At 45.1% G+C, this 26,926-nt stretch overlaps 1 protein-coding gene across 2 annotated transcripts in view; it reads right to left on the reverse strand.

Annotated features, from left to right (window-relative positions):
* The window catches only part of LOC139531473 (divergent protein kinase domain 2A), a 106,701-nt gene that overhangs the window by 3,590 nt on the left and 76,185 nt on the right, over window positions 1-26,926 (reverse strand). For both annotated transcript variants that reach the window (XM_071327951.1, XM_071327950.1), the window contains exon 3: window positions 22,674-22,977. In XM_071327951.1, the coding sequence (XP_071184052.1) occupies window positions 22,674-22,977 (304 nt within the window). The remainder of the gene's footprint in view (window positions 1-22,673; window positions 22,978-26,926) is intronic.

Raw genomic sequence — 26,926 nt, forward strand, 5'->3', positions numbered from 1 at the left:
ATACAGGCGGTGGTCTATACAGGCGGTGGTTTACACAGGCGGTGGTCTATACAGGCGGTGGTCTATACAGTCTATACAGGGGGTGGTCTATACAGGCGGTGGTCTACACAGGCGGTGGTCTACACAGGCGGTGGTCTACACAGGCTATACAGGGGGTGGTCTATACAGTCTACACAGGCGGTGGTCTACACAGGCGGTGGTCTATACAGGCGGTGGTCTACACAGGCGGTGGTCTATACAGTCGGTGGTCTACACAGTCTATACAGGGGGTGGTCTATACAGTCTATACAGGCGGTGGTCTACACAGGCGGTGGTCTACACAGGCGGTGGTCTACACAGGCTATACAGGGGGTGGTCTATACAGTCTACACAGGCGGTGGTCTATACAGGCGGTGGTCTACACAGGCGGTGGTCTATACAGGCGGTGGTCTACAGTCTATACAGGGGGTGGTCTATACAGGCGGTGGTCTACACAGGCGGTGGTCTACACAGTCGGTGGTCTACACAGTCTATACAGGGGTGGTCTATACAGGCGGTGGTCTATACAGGCGGTGGTCTACACAGGCGGTGGTCTATACAGGCGGTGGTCTACACAGGCGGTGGTCTATACAGTCTATACAGGCGGTGGTCTATACAGGCGGTGGTCTATACAGTCTATACAGACGGTGGTCTATACAGTCGGTGGTCTATACAGGCTATACAGGCGGTGGTCTATATAGTCTATACAGGCGGTGGTCTATACAGACTATACAGGCGGTGGTCTATACAGGCTATACAGGGGGTGGTCTATACAGGCTATACAGGCGGTGGTCTATACAGTCTATACAGGCGGTGGTCTATACAGGCGGTGGTCTATACAGTCTATACAGGCGGTGGTCTATACAGACTATACAGGCGGTGGTCTATACAGACTATACAGGCGGTGGTCTATACAGGCTATACAGGCGGTGGTCTATACAGTCTATACAGGCGGTGGTCTATACAGGCGGTGGTCTATACAGGCGGTGGTCTATACAGGCGGTGGTCTATACAGGCGGTGGTCTATACAGGCGGTGGTCTATACAGGCGGTGGTCTATACAGGCGGTGGTCTATACAGGCGGTGGTCTATAAGGGCGGTGGTCTATACAGGCGGTGGTCTATACAGGCGGTGGTCTATACAGGCGGTGGTCTATACAGGCGGTGGTCTATACAGGCTATACAGGGGGTGGTCTATACAGGCGGTGGCCTATACAGGCTATACAGGCGGTGGTCTATACAGACGGTGGTCTATACAGTCTATACAGGCAGTGGTCTATACAGGCGGTGGTCTATACAGTCGGTGGCTATACAGTCTATACAGGCGGTGGTCTATACAGTCTATACAGGCGGTGGTCTATACAGGCGGTGGTCTATACAGGCGGTGGTCTATACAGGCGGTGGTCTATACAGGGGGTGGTCTATATAGGCGGTGGTCTATACAGGCGGTGGACTATACAGGCGGTGGTCTATACAGGCGGTGGTCTATACAGGCGGTGGTCTATACAGGCTATACAGGGGGTAGTCTATACAGTCTATACAGGCGGTGGTCTATACAGTCTATACAGGCGGTGGTCTATACAGGCGGTGGTCTATACAGGCGGTGGTCTATACAGTCTATACAGGCGGTGGTCTATACAGTCTATACAGGCGGTGGTCTATACAGTCTATACAGGCGGTGGTCTATACAGTCTATACAGGCGGTGGTCTATACAGTCTATACAGGGGGTGGTCTATACAGTCTATACAGGGGGTGGTCTATACAGGCGGTGGTCTATACAGGGGTGGTCTATACAGGCGGTGGTCTATACAGTCTATACAGGGGGTGGTCTATACAGTCTATACAGGCGGTGGTCTATACAGGGGTGGTCTATACAGGCGGTGGTCTATACAGTCTATACAGGGGGTGGTCTATACAGTCTATACAGGCGGTGGTCTATACAGTCTATACAGGCGGTGGTCTATACAGTCTATACAGGCGGTGGTCTATACAGGCGGTGGTCTATACAGGCGGTGGTCTATACACACAGGCGGTGGTCTACACAGGCGGTGGTCTACACAGGCGGTGGTCTACACAGGCGGTGGTCTACACAGGCGGTGGTCTACACAGGCGGTGGTCTATACAGGCGGTGGTCTATACAGGCGGTGGTCTATACAGGCGGTGGTCTATACAGGCGGTGGTCTATACAGTCTATACAGGCGGTGGTCTATACAGTCTATACAGGCGGTGGTCTATACAGTCTATACAGGCGGTGGTCTATACAGTCTATATAGGGGGTGGTCTATACAGTCTATACAGGGGGTGGTCTATACAGGCGGTGGTCTATACAGGGGTGGTCTATACAGGCGGTGGTCTATACAGTCTATACAGGGGGTGGTCTATACAGTCTATACAGGCGGTGGTCTATACAGGCGGTGGTCTATACAGTCTATACAGGGGGTGGTCTATACAGTCTATACAGGCGGTGGTCTATACAGTCTATACAGGCGGTGGTCTATACAGTCTATACAGGCGGTGGTCTATACAGTCTATACAGGCGGTGGTCTATACAGTCTATACAGGCGGTGGTCTATACAGTCTATATAGGGGGTGGTCTATACAGTGTATACAGGGGGTGGTCTATACAGTCTATACAGGGGGTGGTCTATACAGGCGGTGGTCTATACAGGGGTGGTCTATACAGGCGGTGGTCTATACAGTCTATACAGGGGGTGGTCTATACAGTCTATACAGGGGGTGGTCTATACAGTCTATACAGGCGGTGGTCTATACAGGGGTGGTCTATACAGGCGGTGGTCTATACAGTCTATACAGGCGGTGGTCTATACAGTCTATACAGGCGGTGGTTATACAGTCTATATAGGGGGTGGTCTATACAGTCTATACAGGGCGGTGGTCTATACAGGGGTGGTCTATACAGGCGGTGGTCTATACAGGCTATACAGGGGGTAGTCTATACAGTCTATACAGGCGGTGGTCTATACAGTCTATACAGGGGGTGGTCTATACAGTCTATACAGGGGGTGGTCTATACAGTCTATACAGGCGGTGGTCTATACAGTCTATACAGGCGGTGGTCTATACAGTCTATACAGGCGGTGGTCTATACAGTCTATACAGGCGGTGGTCTATACAGTCTATATAGGGGGTGGTCTATACAGTGTATACAGGGGTGGTCTATACAGTGCTATACAGGGGTGGTCTATACAGGCGGTGGTCTATACAGTCTATACAGGGGGTGGTCTATACAGTCTATACAGGGGGTGGTCTATACAGTCTATACAGGGGGTGGTCTATACAGTCTATACAGGGGTGGTCTATACAGGCGGTGGTCTATACAGTCTATACAGGGGGTGGTCTATACAGTCTATACAGGGGGTGGTCTATACAGTCTATACAGGGGGTGGTCTATACAGGCGGTGGTCTATACAGGGGTGGTCTATACAGGCGGTGGTCTATACAGTCTATACAGGGGGTGGTCTATACAGTCTATACAGGCGGTGGTCTATACAGGGGGTGGTCTATACAGTCTATACAGGGGGTGGTCTATACAGTCTATACAGGGGGTGGTCTATACAGTCTATACAGGCGGTGGTCTATACAGTCTATACAGGCGGTGGTCTATACAGTCTATACAGGCGGTGGTCTATACAGTCTATACAGGCGGTGGTCTATACAGGCGGTGGTCTATACAGTCTATACAGGCGGTGGTCTATACAGTCTATACAGGCGGTGGGTCTATACAGGCGGTGGTCTATACAGACGGTGGTCTATACAGACGGTGGTCTATACAGGCGGTGGTCTATACAGTCTATACAGGCGGTGGTCTATACAGACGGTGGTCTATACAGGCACGGTTAGTCTATACAGTCTATACAGGCGGTGGTCTATACAGCTATACAGGGGTGGTCTATACAGTCTATACAGGGGTGGTCTATACAGACGGTGGTCTATACAGGCGGTGGTCTATACAGCTATACAGGCGGTGGTCTATATAGACGGTGGTCTATACAGACGGTGGTCTATACAGACGGTGGTCTATACAGTCTACACAGGCGGTGGTCTATACAGGCGGTGGTCTATACAGTCTATACAGGTGGTGGTCTATACAGTCTATACAGGCGGTGGTCTATACAGTCTATACAGGCGGTGGTCTATACAGTCTATACAGGCGGTGGTCTATACAGTCTATACAGGCGATGGTTCTATACAGGCGGTGGTCTATACAGGCGGTGGTCTATACAGTCTATAATGAATACACAGACCAAGAACTCGCCGGCCCAAAACACATCAATTCTTAGAATATCAGGCAAGTTTTCACATGACGGAGAATTACAGAGGAGACAACTTGAATTCATTTTTTACATTGAAACAAACAGTGACAATTATTGTTCATGTCAAGAAAGGTACCTGATCCTGGTAAAAAGGGTTCTGAAACGAAACGGTCCAAAACTGAGAGGTGCCGGAGATTACGGCCCTCGGGGAGATTACGGCCCTCGGGGAGATTACGGCCCTCGGGGAGATTACGGCCCTCGGGGAGATTACGGCCCTCGGGGAGATTACGGCCCTCGGGGAGATTACGGCCCTCGGGGAGATTACGGCCCTCGGGGAGATTACGGCCCTCGGGGAGATTACGGCCCTCGGGGAGATTACGGCCCTCGGGGAGATTACTGCAAGAGTCTGTGTCATCAGAGGCAATTATATAAATATTTTTGGGACACAAACAACCAACCAAAAAACGAATTTAACATCTAATCTTGCAGAAAAAGACCAACAACTTTAGTTGTATTGAAATAAATCTATTTGTACATTTTATTTTCTCCTTCATGTGTTCATTTTAAATGTATCTTTCTATTTCGGGAGGAAACAGTTGGAGTTGCATTAAAGCGGATCAATAGTCTGAGAGGAGGATGATCCCTGAGGATTCAGACATAATCAGCCGTTCTAATGCAGTGGTCCTCCGGCCCTGTCAGAACGACTCAATCACACCGCTGCCCCGTCAGCCAACTAGTGTCCATCACAGACCCCATTGGTGCCCCGTTGTCGAAGGGCCCTTTCAGCTCAATCACCACTTGACACACACACACACATTTCAGAGCCAGTCTGTCAACTGACATACTGGCCGATGCACTTAAACTACAGAGGGTAGAGAGAGAGAGAGAGAGAGGGTAGAGAGAGTAGAGAGAGAGAGAGAGAGAGAGGGTAGAGAGAGTAGAGAGAGAGGGTAGAGAGAGAGAGAGGGTAGAGAGAGAGAGAGAGAGGGTAGAGAGAGAGAGGGTAGAGAGAGAGAGAGAGGGTAGAGAGAGAGAGGGTAGAGAGAGAGAGAGGGTAGAGAGAGAGAGAGAGGGTAGAGAGAGTAGAGAGAGAGAGAGAGGGTAGAGAGAGAGAGAGAGAGAGAGAGGGTAGAGAGAGAGAGAGGGTAGAGAGAGAGAGAGAGAGAGGGTAGAGAGAGAGGGTAAAGAGAGAGAGAGGGTAGAGAGAGAGAGAGAGGGTAGAGAGAGAGAGAGAGGGTAGAGAGAGAGAGAGGGTAGAGAGAGAGAGGGTAGAGAGAGAGAGGGGGTAGAGAGAGAGAGAGGGGGTAGAGAGAGAGAGGGTAGAGAGAGAGAGAGGGTAGAGAGAGAGAGAGAGGGTAGAGACAGAGGGTAGAGAGATAAAGGGTAGAGAGAGAGAGAGTAGAGAGAGAGAGGGTAGAGAGAGAGAGAGTATACAGGCTATACAAATCAAATCAAAAAATCAAGTCAAATTGGCTTTTTACCAAATTACCGTACAACAGACCATGTATTCACCCTACACACCCTAATTGACAACCAAACAAACCAAAACAAAGGCAAAGTCTTCTCATGCTTTGTTGATTTCAAAAAAGCCTTCGACTCAATTTGGCATGAGGGTCTGCTATACAAATTGATGGAAAGTGGTGTTGGGGGTAAAACATACGACATTATAAAATCCATGTACACAAACAACAAGTGTGCGGTTAAAATTGGCAAAAAACACACACATTTCTTCACACAGGGTCGTGGGGTGAGACAGGGATGCAGCTTAAGCCCCACCCTCTTCAACATATATATCAACGAATTGGCGCGGGCACTAGAACAGTCTGCAGCACCCGGTCTCACCCTACTAGAATCCGAAGTCAAATGTCTACTGTTTGCTGATGATCTGGTGCTTCTGTCACCAACCAAGGAGGGCCTACAGCAGCACCTAGATCTTCTGCACAGATTCTGTCAGACCTGGGCCCTGACAGTAAATCTCAGTAAGACCAAAATAATGGTGTTCCAAAAAAGGTCCAGTCACCAGGACCACAAATTCCATCTAGACACCGTTGCCCTAGAGCACACAAAAAACTATACATACCTCGGCCTAAACATCAGCACCACAGGTAACTTCCACAAAGCTGTGAACGATCTGAGAGACAAGGCAAGAAGGGCCTTCTATGCCATCAAAAGGAACATAAATTTCAACATACCAATTAGGATCTGGCTAAAAATACTTGAATCAGTCATAGAGCCCATTGCCCTTTATGGTTGTGAGGTCTGGGGTCCGCTCACCAACCAAGATTTCACAAAATGGGACAAACACCAAATTGAGACTCTGCATGCAGAATTCTGCAAAAATATCCTCCGTGTACAACGTAGAACACCAAATAATGCATGCAGAGCAGAATTAGGCCGATACCCACTAATTATCAAAATCCAGAAAAGAGCCGTTAAATTCTACAACCACCTAAAAGGAAGCGATTCCCAAACCTTCCATAACAAAGCCATCACCTACAGAGAGATGAACCTGGAGAAGAGTCCCCTAAGCAAGCTGGTCCTAGGGCTCTGTTCACAAACACAAACACACCCCACAGAGCCCCAGGACAACAGCACAATTAGACCCAACCAAATCATGAGAAAACAAAAAGATAATTACTTGACACATTGGAAAGAATTAACAAAAAAACAGAGCAAACTAGAATGCTATTTGGCCCTAAACAGAGAGTACACAGTGGCAGAATACCTGACCACTGTGACTGACCCAAACTTAAGGAAAGCTTTGACTATGTACAGACTCAGTGAGCATAGCCTTGCTATTGAGAAAGGCCGCCGTAGGCAGACATGGCTCTCAAGAGAAGACAGGCTATGTGCACACTGCCCACAAAATGAGGTGGAAACTGAGCTGCACTTCCTAACCTCCTGCCCAATGTATGACCATATTAGAGAGACATATTTCCCTCAGATTACACAGATCCACAAAGAATTCGAAAACAAATCCAATTTTGATAAACTCCCATATCTACTGGGTGAAATTCCACAGTGTGCCATCACAGCAGCAAGATTTGTGACCTGTTGCCACAAGAAAAGGGCAACCAGTGAAGAACAAACACCACTGTAAATACAACCCATATTTATGTTTATTTATTTTAACTTGTGTGCTTTAACCATTTGTACATTGTTACAACACTGCATATATATAATATGACATTTGTAATGTCTTTATTGTTTTGAAACTTCTGTATGTGTAATGTTTACTGTTCATTTTTATTGTTTATTTGACTTTTGTATATTACCTACCTCACTTGCTTTGGCAATGTTAACACATGTTTCCCATGCCAATAAAGCCCCTTGAATTGAATTGAATTGAAATTGAATTGAGTAGAGAGAGAGGGTAGAGAGAGAGAGAGTAGAGAGAGAGGGTAGAGAGAGAGAGAGGGTAGAGAGAGAGTAGAGAGAGAGAGGGTAGAGAGAGAGAGTAGAGAGAGAGAGGGTAGAGCGAGAGAGAGGGTAGAGAGAGAGAGAGGGTAGAGAGAGAGGGTAGAGAGAGAGAGGGTAGAGAGAGTAGAGAGAGAGAGGGTAGAGAGAGAGAGGGTAGAGAGAGAGAGGGTAGAGAGGGTAGAGAGAGAGAGGGTAGAGAGAGAGAGAGAGGGTAGAGAGAGAGAGAGGGTAGAGAGAGAGGGTAGAGAGAGAGAGAGTAGAGAGAGAGGGTAGAGAGAGAGAGAGGGTAGAGAGAGAGAGTAGAGAGAGAGAGAGGGTAGAGAGAGAGAGAGGGTAGAGAGAGAGAGAGGGTAGAGAGAGAGGGTAGAGAGAGAGAGAGTAGAGAGAGAGGGTAGAGAGAGAGAGGGTAGAGAGAGAGTAGAGAGAGAGAGGGTAGAGAGAGAGAGTAGAGAGAGAGAGGGTAGAGAGAGAGAGGGTAGAGAGAGAGGGTAGAGAGAGAGAGGGTAGAGAGAGTAGAGAGAGCGAGGGTAGAGAGAGAGAGGGTAGAGAGGGTAGAGAGAGAGAGGGTAGAGAGAGAGAGAGAGAGGGTAGAGAGAGAGGGTAGAGAGAGAGAGAGGGTAGAGAGAGAGAGAGAGAGAGAGAGAGAGGGTAGAGAGAGTAGAGAGAGAGAGGGTAGAGAGAGAGAGAGAGAGGGTAGAGAGAGAGAGAGAGAGGGTAGAGAGAGAGAGGGTAGAGAGAGAGAGGGTAGAGAGATAGAGGGTAGAGAGAGAGAGAGAGAGGGTAGAGAGAGAGAGAGTAGAGAGAGAGAGTAGAGAGAGAGAGGGTAGAGAGAGAGAGAGTAGAGAGAGGGTAGAGAGAGAGAGAGAGAGGGTAGAGAGAGAGAGAGAGAGGGTAGAGAGAGAGAGGGTAGAGAGAGAGAGGGTAGAGAGATAGAGGGTAGAGAGAGAGAGAGAGAGGGTAGAGAGAGAGAGAGTAGAGAGAGAGAGTAGAGAGAGAGAGGGTAGAGAGAGAGAGAGTAGAGAGAGGGTAGAGAGAGAGAGAGGGTAAAAAGAATAAACGCCAGCCTCTCCCGGGACTGTGCCCTGCGACCCAATGTACACCTGGCCCACCATCCCACCCTCGATCTGGACTGTCTCTATGACCATGTTCACCTGTACAGGGAGACAGTCCCCATCCTTGCCAAGACTCTCAAGGACGTCGCTCTAAACCGCAGCCCGACCTCTCCACCCAGGAACAGCGGAGCAATCTCCACCCCGCCGAGATCACCGAGACAACATCCCGGACCAGCACCCTGGACCCCCCAGCCACGACCACAGCACCACCAACCTCAATGCCCACCACAGCCAGCGCAGCACAGACCACCCCAGCCCAGCTTCAGAGCCACCCAGATGAGGCCTACCACCCCCCTCCTCCCCACCGCAGACCCACACCTGGAGGAGCCACAGCCCAGCAGGCAGAGCTACGCACAGGCTGTGAGAGGAGCAACTGGCCCAGCCCCCACCAACCAAATGAGTGACATTAAACAAATGCTGAGTCTACTATGCTCACATGTGATGGGCCGAGGGTCATGGTAAGATGAGCACAAGAACTCCAGCATTCTCACACTACATCCACCCAAGTGGCATGACACAAATTCTATCTAAATGATAAACAAATCACATTTGCAAAATAAGAGTTTACTTTAATTGAAAAATCCTATTTTAATGGTTCTTCTTGGATTGTGAGTGTTTGTCTCATTTTGAAAGGTAAGGAAAAGAGAAAAAAAAAAGTTATGAAGTCTTTTTACGTTGCATGTTGGAATATACAAGGATTGAAGTCCTCTGCTTTTGGGCTAAAGAGCAGAAACCCAGACTTCCTGAAAGAAATTGATGATGTTGATATTGTAGTACTACAGGAAACATGGTGCAGAGGTGATGTTTCCACTGGCTGTCCACTAGGTTATAGGGAGATAATCATACCATGCACTAAATTAAAAGGAATCAAACAGGGCAGAGACTCAGGGGGAATGCTAATATGGTATAAATCTGAACTAATTAATTCAATCGAATTGATCAAAACAGGAGAATTCTTTATCTGGTTAAAAATCAACAAGGAGGCTATCTTGACAGATAAAAACGTCTTCCTCTGTGCCACATACATTCCCCCCTCAGAGTCACCCTACTTCAACGAAGAGAGCTTCTCCATTCTAGAGGGAGAGATTAGTCACTTTCAGGCCCAAGGCAACGTACTGGTCTGTGGAGACCTGAATGCTAGAATAGCAGAAGAACAAGACACTATTAACAGTCATGGGGATAAACACCTACCAGGAAGCAATAACCTTTCCCTCCCCACATACCCCCACAGAAACAACTATGACAAAGTGAAAAACAAAAATGGATTACAGCTCCTGAGGCTCTGTCGAACACTGGGTCTGTACATAGTCAATGGCAGGCTGAGAGGAGACTCTTTTGGTAGGTACACCTACAGCTCATCCCTTGGCAGCAGCACTGTAGACTACTTCCTCACCGACCTAAACCCAGAGTCTCTCAGAGCCTTCACAGTCAGCCCACTAACACCTCTCTCAGACCACAGTAAAATCACAGTGTATCTGAGAAGAGCAGAACCCAACCATGAAGCATCATGGCCCAATAAACTACATGGTACTAAACAAGCCTATAGATGGAGTGCAAACAGTACAGACATCTACCAAAAAGCAATTAGTAGCCAAAAAATACAATCTCTCCTGGACAACTTTTTAGCCTTAACATTCTCCTTCAGCAATGAAGGTGTAAATTTGGCCGTTAGGAACATAAACTTTATATTTGACAAATTAGCCTCCTTGGCTAATCTAAAGAAGCATAAGAGCAAACCAAAAATAACAGATAATGAAAAATGGTTTGATAATGATTGCAAAAATCTAAGAAAGTCATTGAGAAATATATCTAATCAAAAACACAGAGAACCAGACAACAAAAATATACGCCTTCAATATGGGGAAACACTGAAGCAATACAAACGCACCCTAAGAACAAAAAAGGAACAGCACATTAGAAATCAGCTGGATGGAATTGAGGAATCCATAGAATCAAACCACTTCTGGGAGAATTGGAATAAATTAAACAAACCTCATCATGAGGAGTTGGCTATCCAAAATGGGGATATGTGGAGAAATCACTTTGCAAACCTCTACAGCAATATAACAAAGAGCCCAGAACAAAAAGATATACAAGAAAAATTACAAATCCTTGAATTAGCAGTCAAAGACTATCAGAATCCTGTGGATACCCCAATTACAGAAGAAGAATTATTGGAAAAAATATGCAATCTCCAACCCAAAAAGGCCTGTGGTGCTGATGGGATCTTAAATGAAATGATCAAATATACAGACCACAAATTCAAATTGGCTATACTCAAACTCTTCAACATTATCCTCACTGCAGGTATTTTCCCCGATATTTGGAACCAGGGACTGATCACACCAATCTATAAAAATGGAGACAAATTTGACCCAAATAATTACAGAGGAATATGCGTTAACAGCAACTTGGGGAAAATTCTCTGCAGTATTATAAATAGCAGACTACATCATTTCCTTGACGAACACAACGTCCTGAGCAGAAGCCAGATTGGATTTCTAAAAAATTATCGTACAACTGACCACATTTACACCCTCCACACTCTAATTGATAAACAAGTTAACCAAAACAAAGGCAAAATCTACTCGTGTTTTGTAGATTTCAAGAAAGCATTTGATTCAATTTGGCACGAAGGTCTTTTTTATAAACTAATAGAAAGTGGTATTGGAGGGAAAACATATGATTTTATTAAATCAATGTACACTAAAAACAAATGTGCGGTTAAAATTGGCAACAAGCAAACAGACTTCTTCTCTCAGGGGCGGGGAGTGAAACAGGGCTGCCCAATAAGTCCAACATTATTTAACATCTACATTAATGAATTGGCAAAAACATTAGAAGAATCGGCAGCACCTGGTATCACCCTACACAACACTGAAATCAAGTGTCTGCTGTACGCAGATGACCTGGTGCTGCTGTCTCCCACTAAAGAGGGGTTACAGCAACACCTAGATCATCTTCACAGGTTCTGTCAGACTTGGGCTCTGACCGTTAACCTAAAAAAAACAAATATAATGATATTCCAAAAAAGGTCCGGAAATAAGGATGACAAATATAAATTCTATTTGGACACAGTTCTATTAGAACACACCAAAAACTACACATATCTAGGACTAAATATCAGCAACACAGGTAGCTTTCACATGGCTGTGAATGAGCTGAGAGACAAAGCAAGAAGAGCATTCTATGCCATTAAAAGGAACATCAAAATTGAAATTCCAATTAGAATCTGGCTCAAAATTTTTCAATCAGTTATAGAACCAATTGCTCTATATGGCAGTGAGGTATGGGGTCCACTCTCTAATAATGAATTTACTAAATGGGACAAACATCCAATTGAAGTATTGCATGCAGAGTTTTGCAAGACTGTATTGCAAGTACAAAGAAAAACTCAAAATAACGCATGTAGGGCAGAATTGGGCCAATATCCCCTCCTCATTCGAATAGAAAAAAGAGCCATCAAATTTTACAACCATCTAAAAACAAGTGACCCAAAAACATTCCATCACACAGCTCTACAATGTCAAGAGATGAAACCAGAGAAGAGTCCCCTCAGCCAGCTGGTTCTGAGGCTCAGTTCACCAACCCAAACCAACCCCACAGAGCCTCAGGACAGCCCTCAGAAAATCTGGCCCAACCAAATCATCACAAAACAAAAAGAAAAATATATAACCTATTGGAAAGACACCACAAAAAATCAAAGTAAACTTCAATGCTATTTGGCTCTAAACAGACAGTACATGGTGGCAGACTATCTGACCACTGTGACTGATAGAAAACTGAGGAAAACATTGACTAGGTACAGACTCAGTGAGCACAGTCTGGCTATAGAGACCGGTCGTCACAGACAAACCTGGCTGCCCAGAGAGGACAGGCTGTGCTCACTCTGCTCCAGGGGAGAGGTAGAGACAGAAGTGCATTTCCTACTACACTGTGACAAATACTCAGACCTAAGAGCATATTTCTTTCCCAAAATTATAATTCAATACAAAGAATTTGAAACTATAAAAGATGAAGAAAAATTCAAATATTTATTGGGTGAAAAGCCAAAATGTGCAGTTTTGGCAGCCAAATATGTGTCCTCCTGCCACAGCCTGAGGGACAGCCAGTGAAAAATGCAAAGTAATGTGGATAATATTTCCCATTTAGCTTAGTTTTGTTTTGTCTTTCGTACCAGGTCATGTGTCTTCTCAGTCATGTTGACACTGGTCTACTACTGTTGCTTTAATGTATTGTTGTTCTGATTAATATTGTTGTTGTAGCTGTTATTAATGGTAATCCCATGTCCACTACTACTATTATTATTACTGTTAGTCCCACCATTTATTTATATATAAATATATATATATATTTTGTGTATATATACATATATATTTTATTTAAATTTTTCGATATGTATACTTTGACAATGTAAGTAATAATAACTTGCCATGTCAATAAATTCAATTCAATTCAATTGAGAGAGAGAGAGAGAGAGAGAGAGAGAGAGAGAGAGAGAGAGAGAGAGAGAGAGAGAGAGAGAGAGAGAGAGAGAGAGAGAGAGAGAGAGAGAGAGAGAGAGAGAGAGAGAGAGAGAGAGAGAGAGAGAGAGAGAGAGAGAGAGAGAGAGAGAGAGAGAGAGAGAGAGAGGGGTAGAGAGAGAGAGAGAGAGAGAGAGGTAGAGAGAGGAGAGAGAGAGAGGGTAGAGAGAGAGAGAGAGAGGGTAGAGAGAGAGAGAGAGAGGGTAGAGAGAGAGAGGGTAGAGAGAGAGAGGGTAGAGAGATAGAGGGTAGAGAGAGAGAGAGAGAGGGTAGAGAGAGAGAGAGTAGAGAGAGAGAGTAGAGAGAGAGAGGGTAGAGAGAGAGAGAGTAGAGAGAGGGTAGAGAGAGAGAGAGAGAGGGTAGAGAGAGAGAGAGAGAGGGTAGAGAGAGAGAGGGTAGAGAGAGAGAGGGTAGAGAGATAGAGGGTAGAGAGAGAGAGAGAGAGAGAGAGAGAGAGAGAGAGAATTAGAAATTAAAGAAAAATTGAACATCCTTGAATCAGTCATTAAAAATAACCAAAATCCATTAGATTACCCAATAACCCAACAAGAACTAAATGAAAAGCTCAAATCTATTAAATCAAAGAAGGCTTGTGGTCTAGACAACATCAGAAATGAAATGCTGAAAAACAGCACACCTGAGTTGCAAAATGCTGTGCTTAAATTGTTCAACATGGTTTTAACTTCTGGCTGCTTCCCTGATGTCTGGAACCAGGGGCTCATCTCCCCTATCCACAAAAGTGGAGACAAATCAGACCCCAATAATTACAGGGGAATTTGTGTAAACAGTAACTTGGGAAAGGTTTTCTGTAGCATTTTGAATTCAAGAATCCAAACCTTTCTTCAAGAAAAAAATGTAATAACTAAATGTCAAATTGGCTTTCTCCCTAACCATCGCACTACTGACCATATATACACCTTACACACACTAATTAATAAACACGTCCACCAAAAAAAAGAGGGCAAAATCTTTGCTTGCTTTATTGACTTTAAAAAAGCATTTGATTCTATTTGGCACGAAGGGCTATTCTACAAAATTCTACAAAGTGGGCTTGGTGGTAAGGTGTATGACTTAATAAAATGTATGTACACAGAAAACAAGTGTGCAATAAAAATCAAAAACCAAAGAACAGAATTCTTTTCACAATGTCGAGGTGTGAGACAAGGCTGTAGTTTGAGTCCAAATCTTTTCAACATTTATATCAATGAATTAGCAGACATGTTGGACCATTCTCCAGCCCCAGGACTCACACTATTTGACACAGAGGTGAAATACCTGCTATATGCTGATGACTTGGTACTTCTATCACCAACCAAAGAAGGTCTTCAACAGAACATTAATATTCTAGAGCAATATTGCCATAATTGGGCCCTGGCAGTAAATTTCCCAAAAACTAAAATCATGATTTTCCAAAAACAAAACAGATGTCAGAAACACAAATATAAATTCACCCTGAACAACACCATCATTGAACACACAAAAAATTACACCTACCTTGGTCTGACCATATCTGCATCGGGAAACTTTAATATGGCAGTGAATGCACTCAAAGAAAAAGCCCGCAGAGCATTGTATGCAATAAAAATGAAATTATTCAAAATCAACATCCCAATTAGAATTTGGACCAAAATATTTGACAGTGTAATCCTACCAATAGCTCTTTACGGAAGTGAGGTTTGGGGGCCACTCAATAAACTGGACTTTAAAATGTGGGACAAACATCCAATTGAAACCCTACATGCAGAATTCTGTCGGAAAATCCTACAAGTCCAGAGAAATACACCAACTAATGCATGTAGGGCAGAATTGGGCCGCTTTCCAGTAATAATGAAAATACAGAAAAGATCATTAAAATTTTGGCTACATCTAAATTCAAGTCCAAATTCGAGTCTGCAATTTAAAGCACTTCAAACCCAAGAGCTGAGCCCAGAAACGAGCCCTCTCAGTCAGCTGGTGTTGGACCTAACCAACCAAGCTGACACCAGCACTGCTTCAAAAGAAAGAATTCCAATAAACAAAATCATGAACCAATCAAAGGACTCATATATACAACATTGGAAAAACGAAACCAAATCCCAAAGCCGACTAAATTGCTATCTGACCCTAAACAGAGAATATGAATTGGCTGAATATCTCTACTCTGTCAGAGATTCGAAGCAGAGACAGATCCTTACCAAGTACAGGCTGAGTGACCACCGATTGGCAATAGAAACCGGCAGACATAAAAAGACATGGCTACCCAAAGAGGAGCGTGTATGTGGTCACTGCACGACAGGGGAGGTAGAAACAGAGATGCACTTTCTCCTTTACTGTGATAAATATTCCTCACCAAGAGATTCATTATTCACAGAAATGACTACATTTATTCCAAATTTTAACTTATTAAACCCAGAGGAAAAACTAAAAATACTCATGGGCGAAGGAGCAATGGCTCCTCTTGCAGCCAAATATATATTTGCCTGCCATAGCCTGAGGGACACTGAATAATAACATCTGCATAGTAAGCAGTAACTTACTTATTATGACTGTTATTGTTTTTACTGTTATTGTTATTAGTATTATTATTGTTGTTTATCATTCCAAATAGTAATGGTATGGGTGGTAATGGTAATGATAGCAGTTTAATGATGGTGGTGGTGGTAGTGGTGCATTACACCATACATAACATTCGACTATTGACTGTTACCATTTTATTGTTACTATTTTTATATTTAATTTTGTATTATTATTTACTGCCATTCTATATTATTATTTGTCATTGTTTTAATTGTATTACAATGTATATTGTATACATTGTTGCTTTGGCAATATTGACACAATGTTTTTCATGCCAATAAAGCAGCTTGAATTTGAGAGAGAGAGAGAGAGAGAGAGAGAGAGAGAGAGAGAGAGAGAGAGAGAGAGAGAGAGAGAGAGAGAGAGAGAGAGAGAGAGAGAGAGAGAGAGAGAGAGAGAGAGAGAGAGAGAGAGAGAGAGAGAGAGAGAGAGAGAGAGAGAGAGAGAGAGAGAGAGAGAGAGAGAGAGAGAGAGAGAGAGAGAGAGAGAGAGAGAGAGAGAGAGAGAGAGAGAGAGAGAGAGAGAGAGAGAGAGAGAGAGAGAGAGAGAGAGAGAGAGAGAGAGAGAGAGAGAGAGAGAGAGAGAGAGAGAGAGAGAGAGAGAGAGAGAGAGAGAGAGAGAGAGAGAGAGAGAGAGAGAGAGAGAGAGAGAGAGAGAGAGAGAGAGAGAGAGAGAGAGAGAGAGAGAGAGAGAGAGAGAGAGAGAGAGAGAGAGAGAGAGAGAGAGAGAGAGAGAGAGAGAGAGAGAGAGAGAGAGAGAGAGAGAGAGAGAGAGAGAGAGAGAGAGAGAGAGAGAGAGAGAGAGAGAGAGAGAGAGAGAGAGAGAGAGAGAGAGAGAGAGAGAGAGAGAGAGAGAGAGAGAGAGAGAGAGCTGTGAACGATCTGAGAGACAAGGCAAGAAGGGCCTTCTATGCCATCAAAAGGAACATAAATTTCAACATACCAATTAGGATCTGGCTAAAAATACTTGAATCAGTCATAGAGCCCATTGCCCTTTATGGTTGTGAGGTCTGGGGTCCGCTCACCAACCAAGATTTCACAAAATGGGACAAACACCAAATTGAGACTCTGCATGCAGAATTCTGCAAAAATATCCTCCGTGTACAACGTAGAACACCAAATAATGCATGCAGAGCAGAATTAGGCCGATACCCACTAATTATCAAAATCCAGAAAAGAGCCGTTAAATTCTACAACCACCTAAAAGGAAGCGATTCCCAAACCTTCCATAACAAAGCCATCACCTACAGAGAGATGAACCTGGAGAAGAGTCCCCTAAGCAAGCTGGTCCTAGGGCTCTGTTCACAAACACAAACACACCCCACAGAGCCCCAGGACAGCAGCACAATTAGACCCAACCAAATCATGAGAAAACAAAAAGATAATTACTTGACACATTGGAAAGAATTAACAAAAAAACAGAGCAAACTAGAATGCTATTTGGCCCTAAACAGAGAGTATACAGTGGCAGAATACCTGATCACTGTGACTGACCCAAACTTAAGGAAAGCTTTGACTATGTACAGACTCAGTGAGCATAGCCTTGCTATTGAGAAAGGCCGCCGTAGGCAGACATGGCTCTCAAGAGAAGACAGGCTATGTGCTCACTGCCCACAAAATGAGGTGGAAACTGAGCTGCACTTCCTAACCTCCTGCCCAATGTATGACCATATTAGAGACACATATTTCCCTCAGATTACACAGATCCACAAAGAATTCGAAAACAAATCCAATTTTGATAAACTCCCATATCTACTGGGTGAAATTCCACAGTGTGCCATCACAGCAGCAAGATTTGTGACCTGTTGCCACAAGAAAAGGGCAACCAGTGAAGAACAAACACCATTGTAAATACAACCCATATTTATGTTTATTTATTTTAACTTGTGTGCTTTAACCATTTGTACATTGTTACAACACTGCATATATATAATATGACATTTGTAATGTCTTTATTGTTTTGAAACTTCTGTATGTGTAATGTTTACTGTTCATTTTTATTGTTTATTTGACTTTTGTATATTATCTACCTCACTTGCTTTGGCAATGTTAACACATGTTTCCCATGCCAATAAAGCCCCTTGAATTGAATTGAATTGAATTGAGAGAGAGAGAGAGGGTAGAGAGAGAGAGGGTAGAGAGAGTAGAGAGAGAGAGAGGGTAGAGAGAGAGAGGGTAGAGAGAGAGAGGGTAGAGAGAGTAGAGAGAGTAGAGAGAGAGAGGGTAGAGAGAGAGAGAGTAGAGAGAGAGGGCAGAGAGAGAGAGAGGGTAGAGAGAGAGAGAGAGGGTAGAGGTAGAGAGAGAGAGGGTAGAGAGAGAGAGTAGAGAGAGAGAGAGGGTAGAGAGAGAGAGAGGGTAGAGAGAGAGAGAGGGTAGAGAGAGAGGGTAGAGAGAGAGAGAGTAGAGAGGGTAGAGAGAGTAGAGAGAGAGAGTAGAGAGAGAGAGGGTAGAGAGGGTAGAGAGAGAGGGTAGAGAGAGAGAGAGAGAGGGTAGAGAGAGAGAGGGTAGAGAGAGAGAGAGGGTAGAGAGAGAGAGAGAGAGAGGGTAGAGAGAGTAGAGAGAGAGGGTAGAGAGAGAGAGAGAGAGGTAGAGAGAGAGAGGGTAGAGAGATAGAGGGTAGAGAGAGAGAGAGAGAGAGGGTAGAGAGAGAGAGAGTAGAGAGAGAGAGGGTAGAGAGAGAGAGAGTAGAGAGAGGGTAGAGAGAGAGAGAGGGTAGAGAGAGAGAGAGAGAGAGAGGGTAGAGAGAGAGTAGAGAGAGAGAGGGTAGAGAGAGAGAGTAGAGAGAGAGAGAGGGTAGAGAGAGAGAGAGGGTAGAGAGAGAGAGAGGGTAGAGAGAGAGAGAGGGTAGAGAGAGAGGGTAGAGAGAGAGAGGGTAGAGAGAGAGAGGGTAGAGAGGGTAGAGAGAGAGAGGGTAGAGAGAGAGAGAGAGAGAGAGAGAGAGGGTAGAGAGAGAGAGTAGAGAGAGAGAGGGTAGAGAGAGAGAGTAGAGAGAGAGAGAGGGTAGAGAGAGAGAGAGGGTAGAGAGAGAGAGAGGGTAGAGAGAGAGGGTAGAGAGAGAGAGGGTAGAGAGGGTAGAGAGAGAGAGGGTAGAGAGAGAGAGGGTAGAGAGAGAGAGGGTAGAGAGAGAGAGAGAGAGAGAGAGAGGGTAGAGAGAGAGGGTAGAGAGAGTAGAGAGAGAGAGGGTAGAGAGAGAGACAGAGAGGGTAGAGAGAGAGAGAGGGTAGAGAGAGAGAGAGAGAGGGTAGAGAGAGAGTAGAGAGAGAGAGGGTAGAGAGAGAGAGTAGAGAGGGTAGAGAGAGAGAGTAGAGAGGGTAGAGAGAGAGAGAGGGTAGAGAGAGAGAGAGGGTAGAGAGTGAGGGAGAGAGAGAGAGAGGGTAGAGAGAGAGAGAGGGTAGAGAGAGAAGAGAGGAGAGAAAAGAGAGGAGAGAAAAGAGAGGAGAGAAAAGAGAGGAGAAAAGAGAGGAGAGAAAAGGAGAGGAGAGGAGAGGAGAGGAGAGGAGAGGAGAGGAGAGAGAGAGAGAGAGAGAGAGAGAGAGAGAGAGAGAGAGAGAGAGAGAGAGAGAGAGAGAGAGAGAGAGGAGATGACAGAGGAGAGAGAGAGAGACTGCGTGTAGCAGGTGTAAGCATAGGTTACAGTACCAGTCAAAAGTTTGGACACACCTACTCTTGGCCTTCTCTCAACCAGCTTCATGAAGTAGTCACCTGGAATGCATTTCAATTAACAGGTGTGCCTTGTTAAAAGTGAAATAGTGGATTTTTTAAAATTCTTAATGTGTTTGAGCCAGTCAGTTGTGTTGTGACAAGGTAGGGGTGGTAAACAGAAGATAGCCCAATTTGGTAAAAGACCAAGTCCATATTATGGCAAGAACAGCTCAAATAAGCAAAGAGAAACGACAGTCCATCATTACTTTAAGACATGAAGGTCAGTCAATACGGAACATTTCAAGAACTTTGAAAATTTCTTCAAGTGCAGGCGCAAAAACCATCAAGGGCTATGATAAAACTGGATCTCATGAGGACCGCCACAGGAAAGGAAGACCCAGAGTTACATCTGTTGCAGAGGATAAGTTCATTAGAGTTACCAGCCTCAGATTGCAGCCCAAATAAATGCTTTACAGAGTTCAAGTAACAGACACATCTCAACATCCAACTCACCTCCAGGCTGTGTAAGTGCTATTTGACCAAGAAGGAGAGTGATGGAGTGCTGCATCAGATAACCTGTGCTTCACAATCACCCGACCTCAACCCAATTGAGATGGTTTGGGATGAGTCGGACCGCAGAGTGAGGGAAAAGCAGCCAACAAGTGCTCAGCATATGTGGGAACTCCTTCAAGACTGTTGAAAAAGCATTCCAGGTGAAGCTGGTTGAGATAATGCCAAGAGTGTGCAAAGCTGTCATCAAGGCAAAGGGTGGCTACAGTGAAGAGTCTAAAATATAAAATATATTTTGATTTGTAAAATATATTTATTTTGATTTGTAACAACATGATTCCATGTGTGTTATTTCATAGTTTTGATGTCTTCACTATTATTCTACAATGTAGAACATTTTAAAAATAAAGAAAAACCTTGGAATGAGTAGGTGTGTGCAAACTTTTGACTGGTACTATACGCACGTTTCTGTAGACCAGCTTCAAACGGTGATAGAACATCTATTTGACAGCGGTTTAGATGGTACGATGATTCTCTACACAATACATTGCTCGTTTTGTCAAACTATTTGAAATTTAACAACCAGGAAATGGCGGAGTGATTTCTACATAGTGCTCCTTTAAAGAGAGCAGCTCTAAACGTGTCTGAAGACAGCGTTGACCAGGATCTGTGTATGGAGACAGCGTTGACCAGGATCTGTGTAGGAAGACAGCGTTGACCAGGATCTGTGTAGGAAGACAGCGTTGACCAGGATCTGTGTATGGCGACAGCGTTGACCAGGATCTGTGTATGGCGACAGCGTTGACCAGGATCTGTGTATGGCGACAGCGTTGACCAGGATCTGTGTATGGAGACAGCGTTGACCAGGATCTGTGTATGGAGACAGCGTTGACCAGGATCTGTGTATGGAGACAGCGTTGACCAGGATCTGTGTATGGAGACAGTGTTGACCAGGATCTGTGTATGGAGACAGCGTTGACCTTGCAGGCAGAGTCCATGTAGAGGCTGAAATGACACGGTTGCAGTGTGTGGCTTCTGACTAGCGTACACACACACACACACACACACACACACACACACACACACAGCCTCGGGCGATATTAGAGGCTTCCTGATGTTCGTGCCACAGCCAGGCATGCAGGTGTGTACACACACACACACACACGCACACGCACACACGGCGCAGTGCAGGTGATGACACTTCCCCTTATGTGATTAAAAACATTTTACGAAGACAAAATATGATGATTCATGTTCAGGATCGTTCAGTGGGGCCTTTCTCTAACATATCCTATCATTCTATCCAAAACGTAGGATTTCCTAACCGAATACACCTGATAATCAGCACTCTGTTGACAGGTTTCTCTTACACAACGTTTTAGGATTTTACATTTTGTGGTTCGTAGTCTTCAGAGGTTTTTTCCGTGAATTATTATGCCACAAACTGAATTTGAATGTAAAACGTTTTGAAAAATTAATATGAAAAGCGTATATTCTAATATATATATAAAAAAAAAAACGTCATGTTTGAAATCGATATCCATCCTACCTCTGTATTGTTTTATGTCCTGCAGAACAAAGATGACTAGTTTAACGGGAAAGTGTCACTATCAGGTCGCCGGTAGCCCTAATTCTGACCCTGAATCCAGACCAGATGGAATTTTACAGACTTCTCTGGCCGCCATTGTTAATACTAACCCTAATTCTCGCCATCCTACAAGGGTAAAAACCTTCAATAACTCTTAAACGGATTACGATAGAGACATCAGGTTTGAAACAAATTGTTTTCTGAAGAGGACTATCCACACAATTAAACAAACCCATTGGTATGTTAAATATGCATTTTTGATTTAGACACCAAGCACAGTGGCGATGTGGCACCTGTCCCCCAGAGACACGGTGGTTTGGGCTTTTCTATCCTATGATGCAGTGCTGGGGAGGAATGTGTGTGTGTACAAGGGGAGAGGGGGGTTATGGGAAAACTAGCGGCTTGGACAAAATATGACAGTTCCTTCCTCTTGGTTCATCTATCGCTGTTCATCACAAAGTTTACTTTTGAAGGACAGACTGGGGCACGAGTTAGCGATTCATTTTAAATCTGGTCCGATCTGAGTATGGCTCTGATAAGTGGCGTTAAACGCTAGACATATAGACCCAGTAAGATAACACGTCACCCTCCAGCCTCGATCAGACACGGCTGACAGTATCTGAGGACAGAGGAAGAAACACATACCGATATCAGAGAGGTTTAAATCTATCCATAAATAAAAGATTGAATACCGAACGTGGTAATGTGATGTAGTGTAGACTTCAGCAGTGTACAAGTCTGTCACACACAGGGCATGTGAAGGACACACACACACACACACACACCGGGCGTCATAGTAACAGAGAAAACACCACACACACACCTCTCTACCCCCCCCACCCCACACCTCTCCACACCTCTCTACCCCCCCACACCCACACACACACATCTCTCTACCCCCCCCACCCCCTCCCCCCCACACCTCTCTACCCCCACACACACACACCTCTCTACCCCCCCCCCCACCCCCCCCACACCTCTCTACCCCCACACACAGCTCTCTACCCCCCCACCCCCGGTGTAACAACTCACTCTGTTTGATCAGTCTCTTGTCGGCCACCAGAACGTTCTCGGCGTCCACCACGATGACCTTGCCGTCCCGCGGCCCCACGGCAAAGTTATCAAAGCTCACGTCCAGCAGGTAGAGGGCGAACTCAAAGTCGTTGTTGGTGAGCTGCTCAGCGATGTCCATCAGCTGTCGGGCCAGGTCAACCCTCTTGTCCCACGGAGCGTTGTAGAAAGACCACAGCTCCTCGCCGACGTAGTTCACCGCCACCACGCGACCACACGCTCCCAGGTACTTGGCGAACGGCCAGCCCTCGTCTGACGGGAAACTCTGTAGGATACGGGGGGGGGGGGGGGGGGGTGGGAGAGAAGGGATGTTGGTTATTAGATGAGAGTAGTAAAACAGTAGGTATGTATACGCAAAGTGAATGAAATCATATCAAAACTTCAGTTGAAGTTGCATTTAAAAAGCAACACTTTACAGTAAAAAATAACACTATATTAGAAATATACACCCAAAACACAAAACAAATTCAGCATTTGTTTTGGGGCGGCAGCGTAGCCTAGCGGTTGCACTAGTAACCGAAAAGGTTGCGAGATCGAATCCCCGAGCTGACAAGGTACAAATAAATCTGTCGTTCAAGACAGTTAAACCTACTGTTCCCCGATAGGCCGTCATTGTAAATAAGAATTTGTTCTTAACGGACTTGCCTAGTTAAATAAAAAGGTAAAAATAAAATAAAAAATACAATTGATTAATTCCTGCATTAGTTTTAAAATGTCCACAGCGCCACACAGCGTGATATGGCCCAACACATATAGTCCTAGTCAATGACCTGTTGGAATCATGTAAATACGCTGACTATTCTATTATAGTGGGCAGCACCTTGAAGATATTGTTGTTTGACATGACAACAAATGAATAAGCAGAAGGGAGGAATTATTGACAGGGTAGGAACCAAAGTTTCAAATCAAATCACGTTTTATTGGTCACATACACATGGTTAGCAGATGTTAATGCGAGTGTAGTGAAATGCTTGTGCTTCTAGTTCCGACAATGCAGTAATAACCAACGAGTAATCTAACCTAACAATTCCACAACTACTACCTTATACACACACACAAGTGTAAAGGGATAAAGAATATGTACATAAAGATATATGAATGAGTGATGGTACAGAACGGCATAGGCAAGATGCAGTAGATGGTATAGAGTACAGTATATACATATGAGATGAGTAATGTAAGATTTGTAAACATTAATAAAGTGGCATTATTAAAGAGACTAGCGATCCATTTATTAAAGTGGCCAGAGATTTGAGTCAGTATGTAGGCAGCAGCCTCTCTATGTTAGTGGTGGCTGTTTAACAGTCTGATGGCCTGGAGATAGAAGCTGTTTTTCAGTCTCTCGGTCCCCTGCTTTGATGCACCTGTACTGACCTCGCCTTCTGGATGATAGCGGGGTGAACAGGCAGTGGCTCAGGTGGTTGTTGTCCTTGATAATTTTTTTGGCCTTCCTGTGACATCAGGTGGTGTAGGTGTCCTGGAGGGCAGATAGTTTGCCCCCGGTGATGCGTTGTGCAGACCTCACTACCCTCTGGAGAGCCTTACGGTTGTGGGCGGAGGAGTTGCCGTACCAGGCGGTGATACAGCCCGACAGAATGCTCTCAATTGTGCATCTGTAAAAGTTTGTGAGAGTTTTAGGTGACAAGCCACATTTCTTCAGACTTCTGAGGTTGCCTCCTTCACCACACTGTCTGTGTGGGTGGACCATTTCAGTTTGTCCGTGATGTGTACACCGAGGAACTTAAAACTTTCCACCTTCTCCACTAATGTCCCTTCGATGTGGATAGGGGGGTGTTCCCTCTGCTGTTTCCTGAAGTCCACGATCATCTCCTTTGTTTTGCTGACAATGATGGAGAGGTTATTTTCCCGACACCACACTCCGAGGGCCCTCACCTCCTCCCTGTAGGCCGTCTCGTCGTTGTTGGTAATCAAGCCTACCACTGTAGTGTCATCCGCAAACTTGATGATTGAGTTGGAGGCGTGCATGGCCACGCAGTCGTGGGTGAACAGGGAGTACAGGAGAGGGCTCAGAATGCACCCTTGTGGGGCCCCAGTGTTGAGGATCAGCGGGTTGGAGATGTTGTTTCCTACCTCACCTCCTGGGGGGGGCCCTTCAGGAAGTCCAGGACCCAGTTGCACAGGGCGGGGTCGAGACCCAGGGCCTCCAGCTTGATGACGAGTTTGGAGGGTACTATGGTGTTGAACGCTGAGCTGTAGTCAATGAACAGCATTCTTTCATAGGTATTCCTCTTATCCAGATGGGATAGGGCAGTGTGCAGTGCGATGGCGAATACATCGTCTGTGGACCGGTTTGGGCGGTATGCAGATTGAAGTGGGTCTAGGGTGTCAGGTAGGGTGGAGGTGATATGGTCCGTGACTAGTCTCTCAAAGCACTTCATGATGACAGAAGTGAGTGCTACGGGGCGGTAGTCATTTAGCTCAGTTACCTTTGCTTTCTTGAGAACAGGAACAATGGTGGCTCTCTTGAAGCATGTGGGAACAGCAGACTGGAGTAGGGAGAGATTGAATATGTCCGTAAACACACCAGCCAGCTGGTCTGCGCATGCTCTGAGGACGCGGCTGGGAATGCCGTCTGGGCCTGCAGCCTTGCGAGGGTAAACACGCTTAAGTGTCTTACTCAAGTCGGCCACAGAGAAGGAGAGGCTTCTGTGTGTATTTGGAAGGAATCAGTTCCAATATTGCAGTAAGGCAAACACACACACACGTCTGAAATGAGGAGCGTTTGAGGCAGCTGTAGTTGGCAGCCTTCTGAGGAACTGGATTGGTTGTCTCATTACAGCTCTCTCCCTCCCTCCCTCCCTCCTCGGCCTGTTACATAGCCAAGACAAGAAAACAAAAACATTTACCGGAGCCCACCTGAGCACTGCCTGCTAGCCACGATACCAGTGTGTTCTATTAAATCACTGTGTCTGATAGCTGATATCCATGTCTGTAGCCAGAGACGCCAACAGAAGAGAGAGAGGCTCGAGTGTCATGCAGGTAGGAGTTAGTTTGCCTCTCACCTTACAGCTGTAGCCATCCAATACCACAGCTTTCCATTTGTGGTATCAGGGGAAAGTGATTCATTATTAATGCAGTCTCTCTCTCTCTTGTACAAACTTTAAACGAGACATCAATTATTTAAAAACATACATTGTGAGAATGTCATAGAGCGGAGACAGCTGGACTCTTGCCAGAGAGCCGGGAGTTGTGGGACATGAGGTGGCGTTACGTACTAAACAAATGATTAGTCAGCTAACTGACGATTAGCCTGCATTCTGTTCTCTCACTTCGCTGCTACCACTCTGTCAAGACTAGTCTGGGGTCACTGGGCCTTTGATAACTCACACTGAAGCTGTTGTAAGACTCCCTTATCGTGTACACACAGAGTTGTTCAGCATGACACATGAGGAGGAGGCTAGGCCTGTAGAATGTAATGTGGTAACCTAGTTGAGCCTGTAGATTGTAATGTGGTAACCTAGTTGAGCCTGTAGAATGTAATGTGATAACCTAGTTGAGCCTGTAGATTGTAATGTGGTAACCTAGTTGAGCCTGTAGATTGTAATGTGGTAACCTAGTTGAGCCTGTAGATTGTAATGTGGTAACCTAGTTGAGCCTGTAGATTGTAATGTGGTAACCTAGTTGAGCCTGTAGAATGTAATGTGGTAACCTAGTTGAGCCTGTAGATTGTAATGTGGTAACCTAGTTGAGCCTGTAGAATGTAATGTGATAACCTAGTTGAGCCTGTAGATTGTAATGTGGTAACCTAGTTGAGCCTGTAGAATGTAATGTGATAACCTAGTTGAGCCTGTAATGTGGTAACCTAGTTGAGCCTGTAGAATGTAATGTGATAACCTAGTTGAGCCTGTAATGTGGTAACCTAGTTGAGCCTGTAGATTGTAATGTGGTAACCTAGTTGAGCCTGTAGAATGTAATGTGATAACCTAGTTGAGCCTGTAATGTGGTAACCTAGTTGAGCCTGTAGATTGTAATGTGGTAACCTAGTTGAGCCTGTAGAATGTAATGTGATAACCTAGTTGAGCCTGTAGATTGTAATGTGGTAACCTAGTTGAGCCTGTAGAATGTAATGTGATAACCTAGTTGAGCCTGTAGATTGTAATGTGGTAACCTAGTTGAGCCTGTAGATTGTAATGTGGTAACCTAGTTGAGCCTGTAGATTGTAATGTGGTAACCTAGTTGAGCCTGTAGAATGT

Source organism: Salvelinus alpinus, chromosome 10 (genome assembly GCF_045679555.1).
Source record: "Salvelinus alpinus chromosome 10, SLU_Salpinus.1, whole genome shotgun sequence".
NCBI classification, from domain to species: domain Eukaryota; kingdom Metazoa; phylum Chordata; class Actinopteri; order Salmoniformes; family Salmonidae; genus Salvelinus; species Salvelinus alpinus.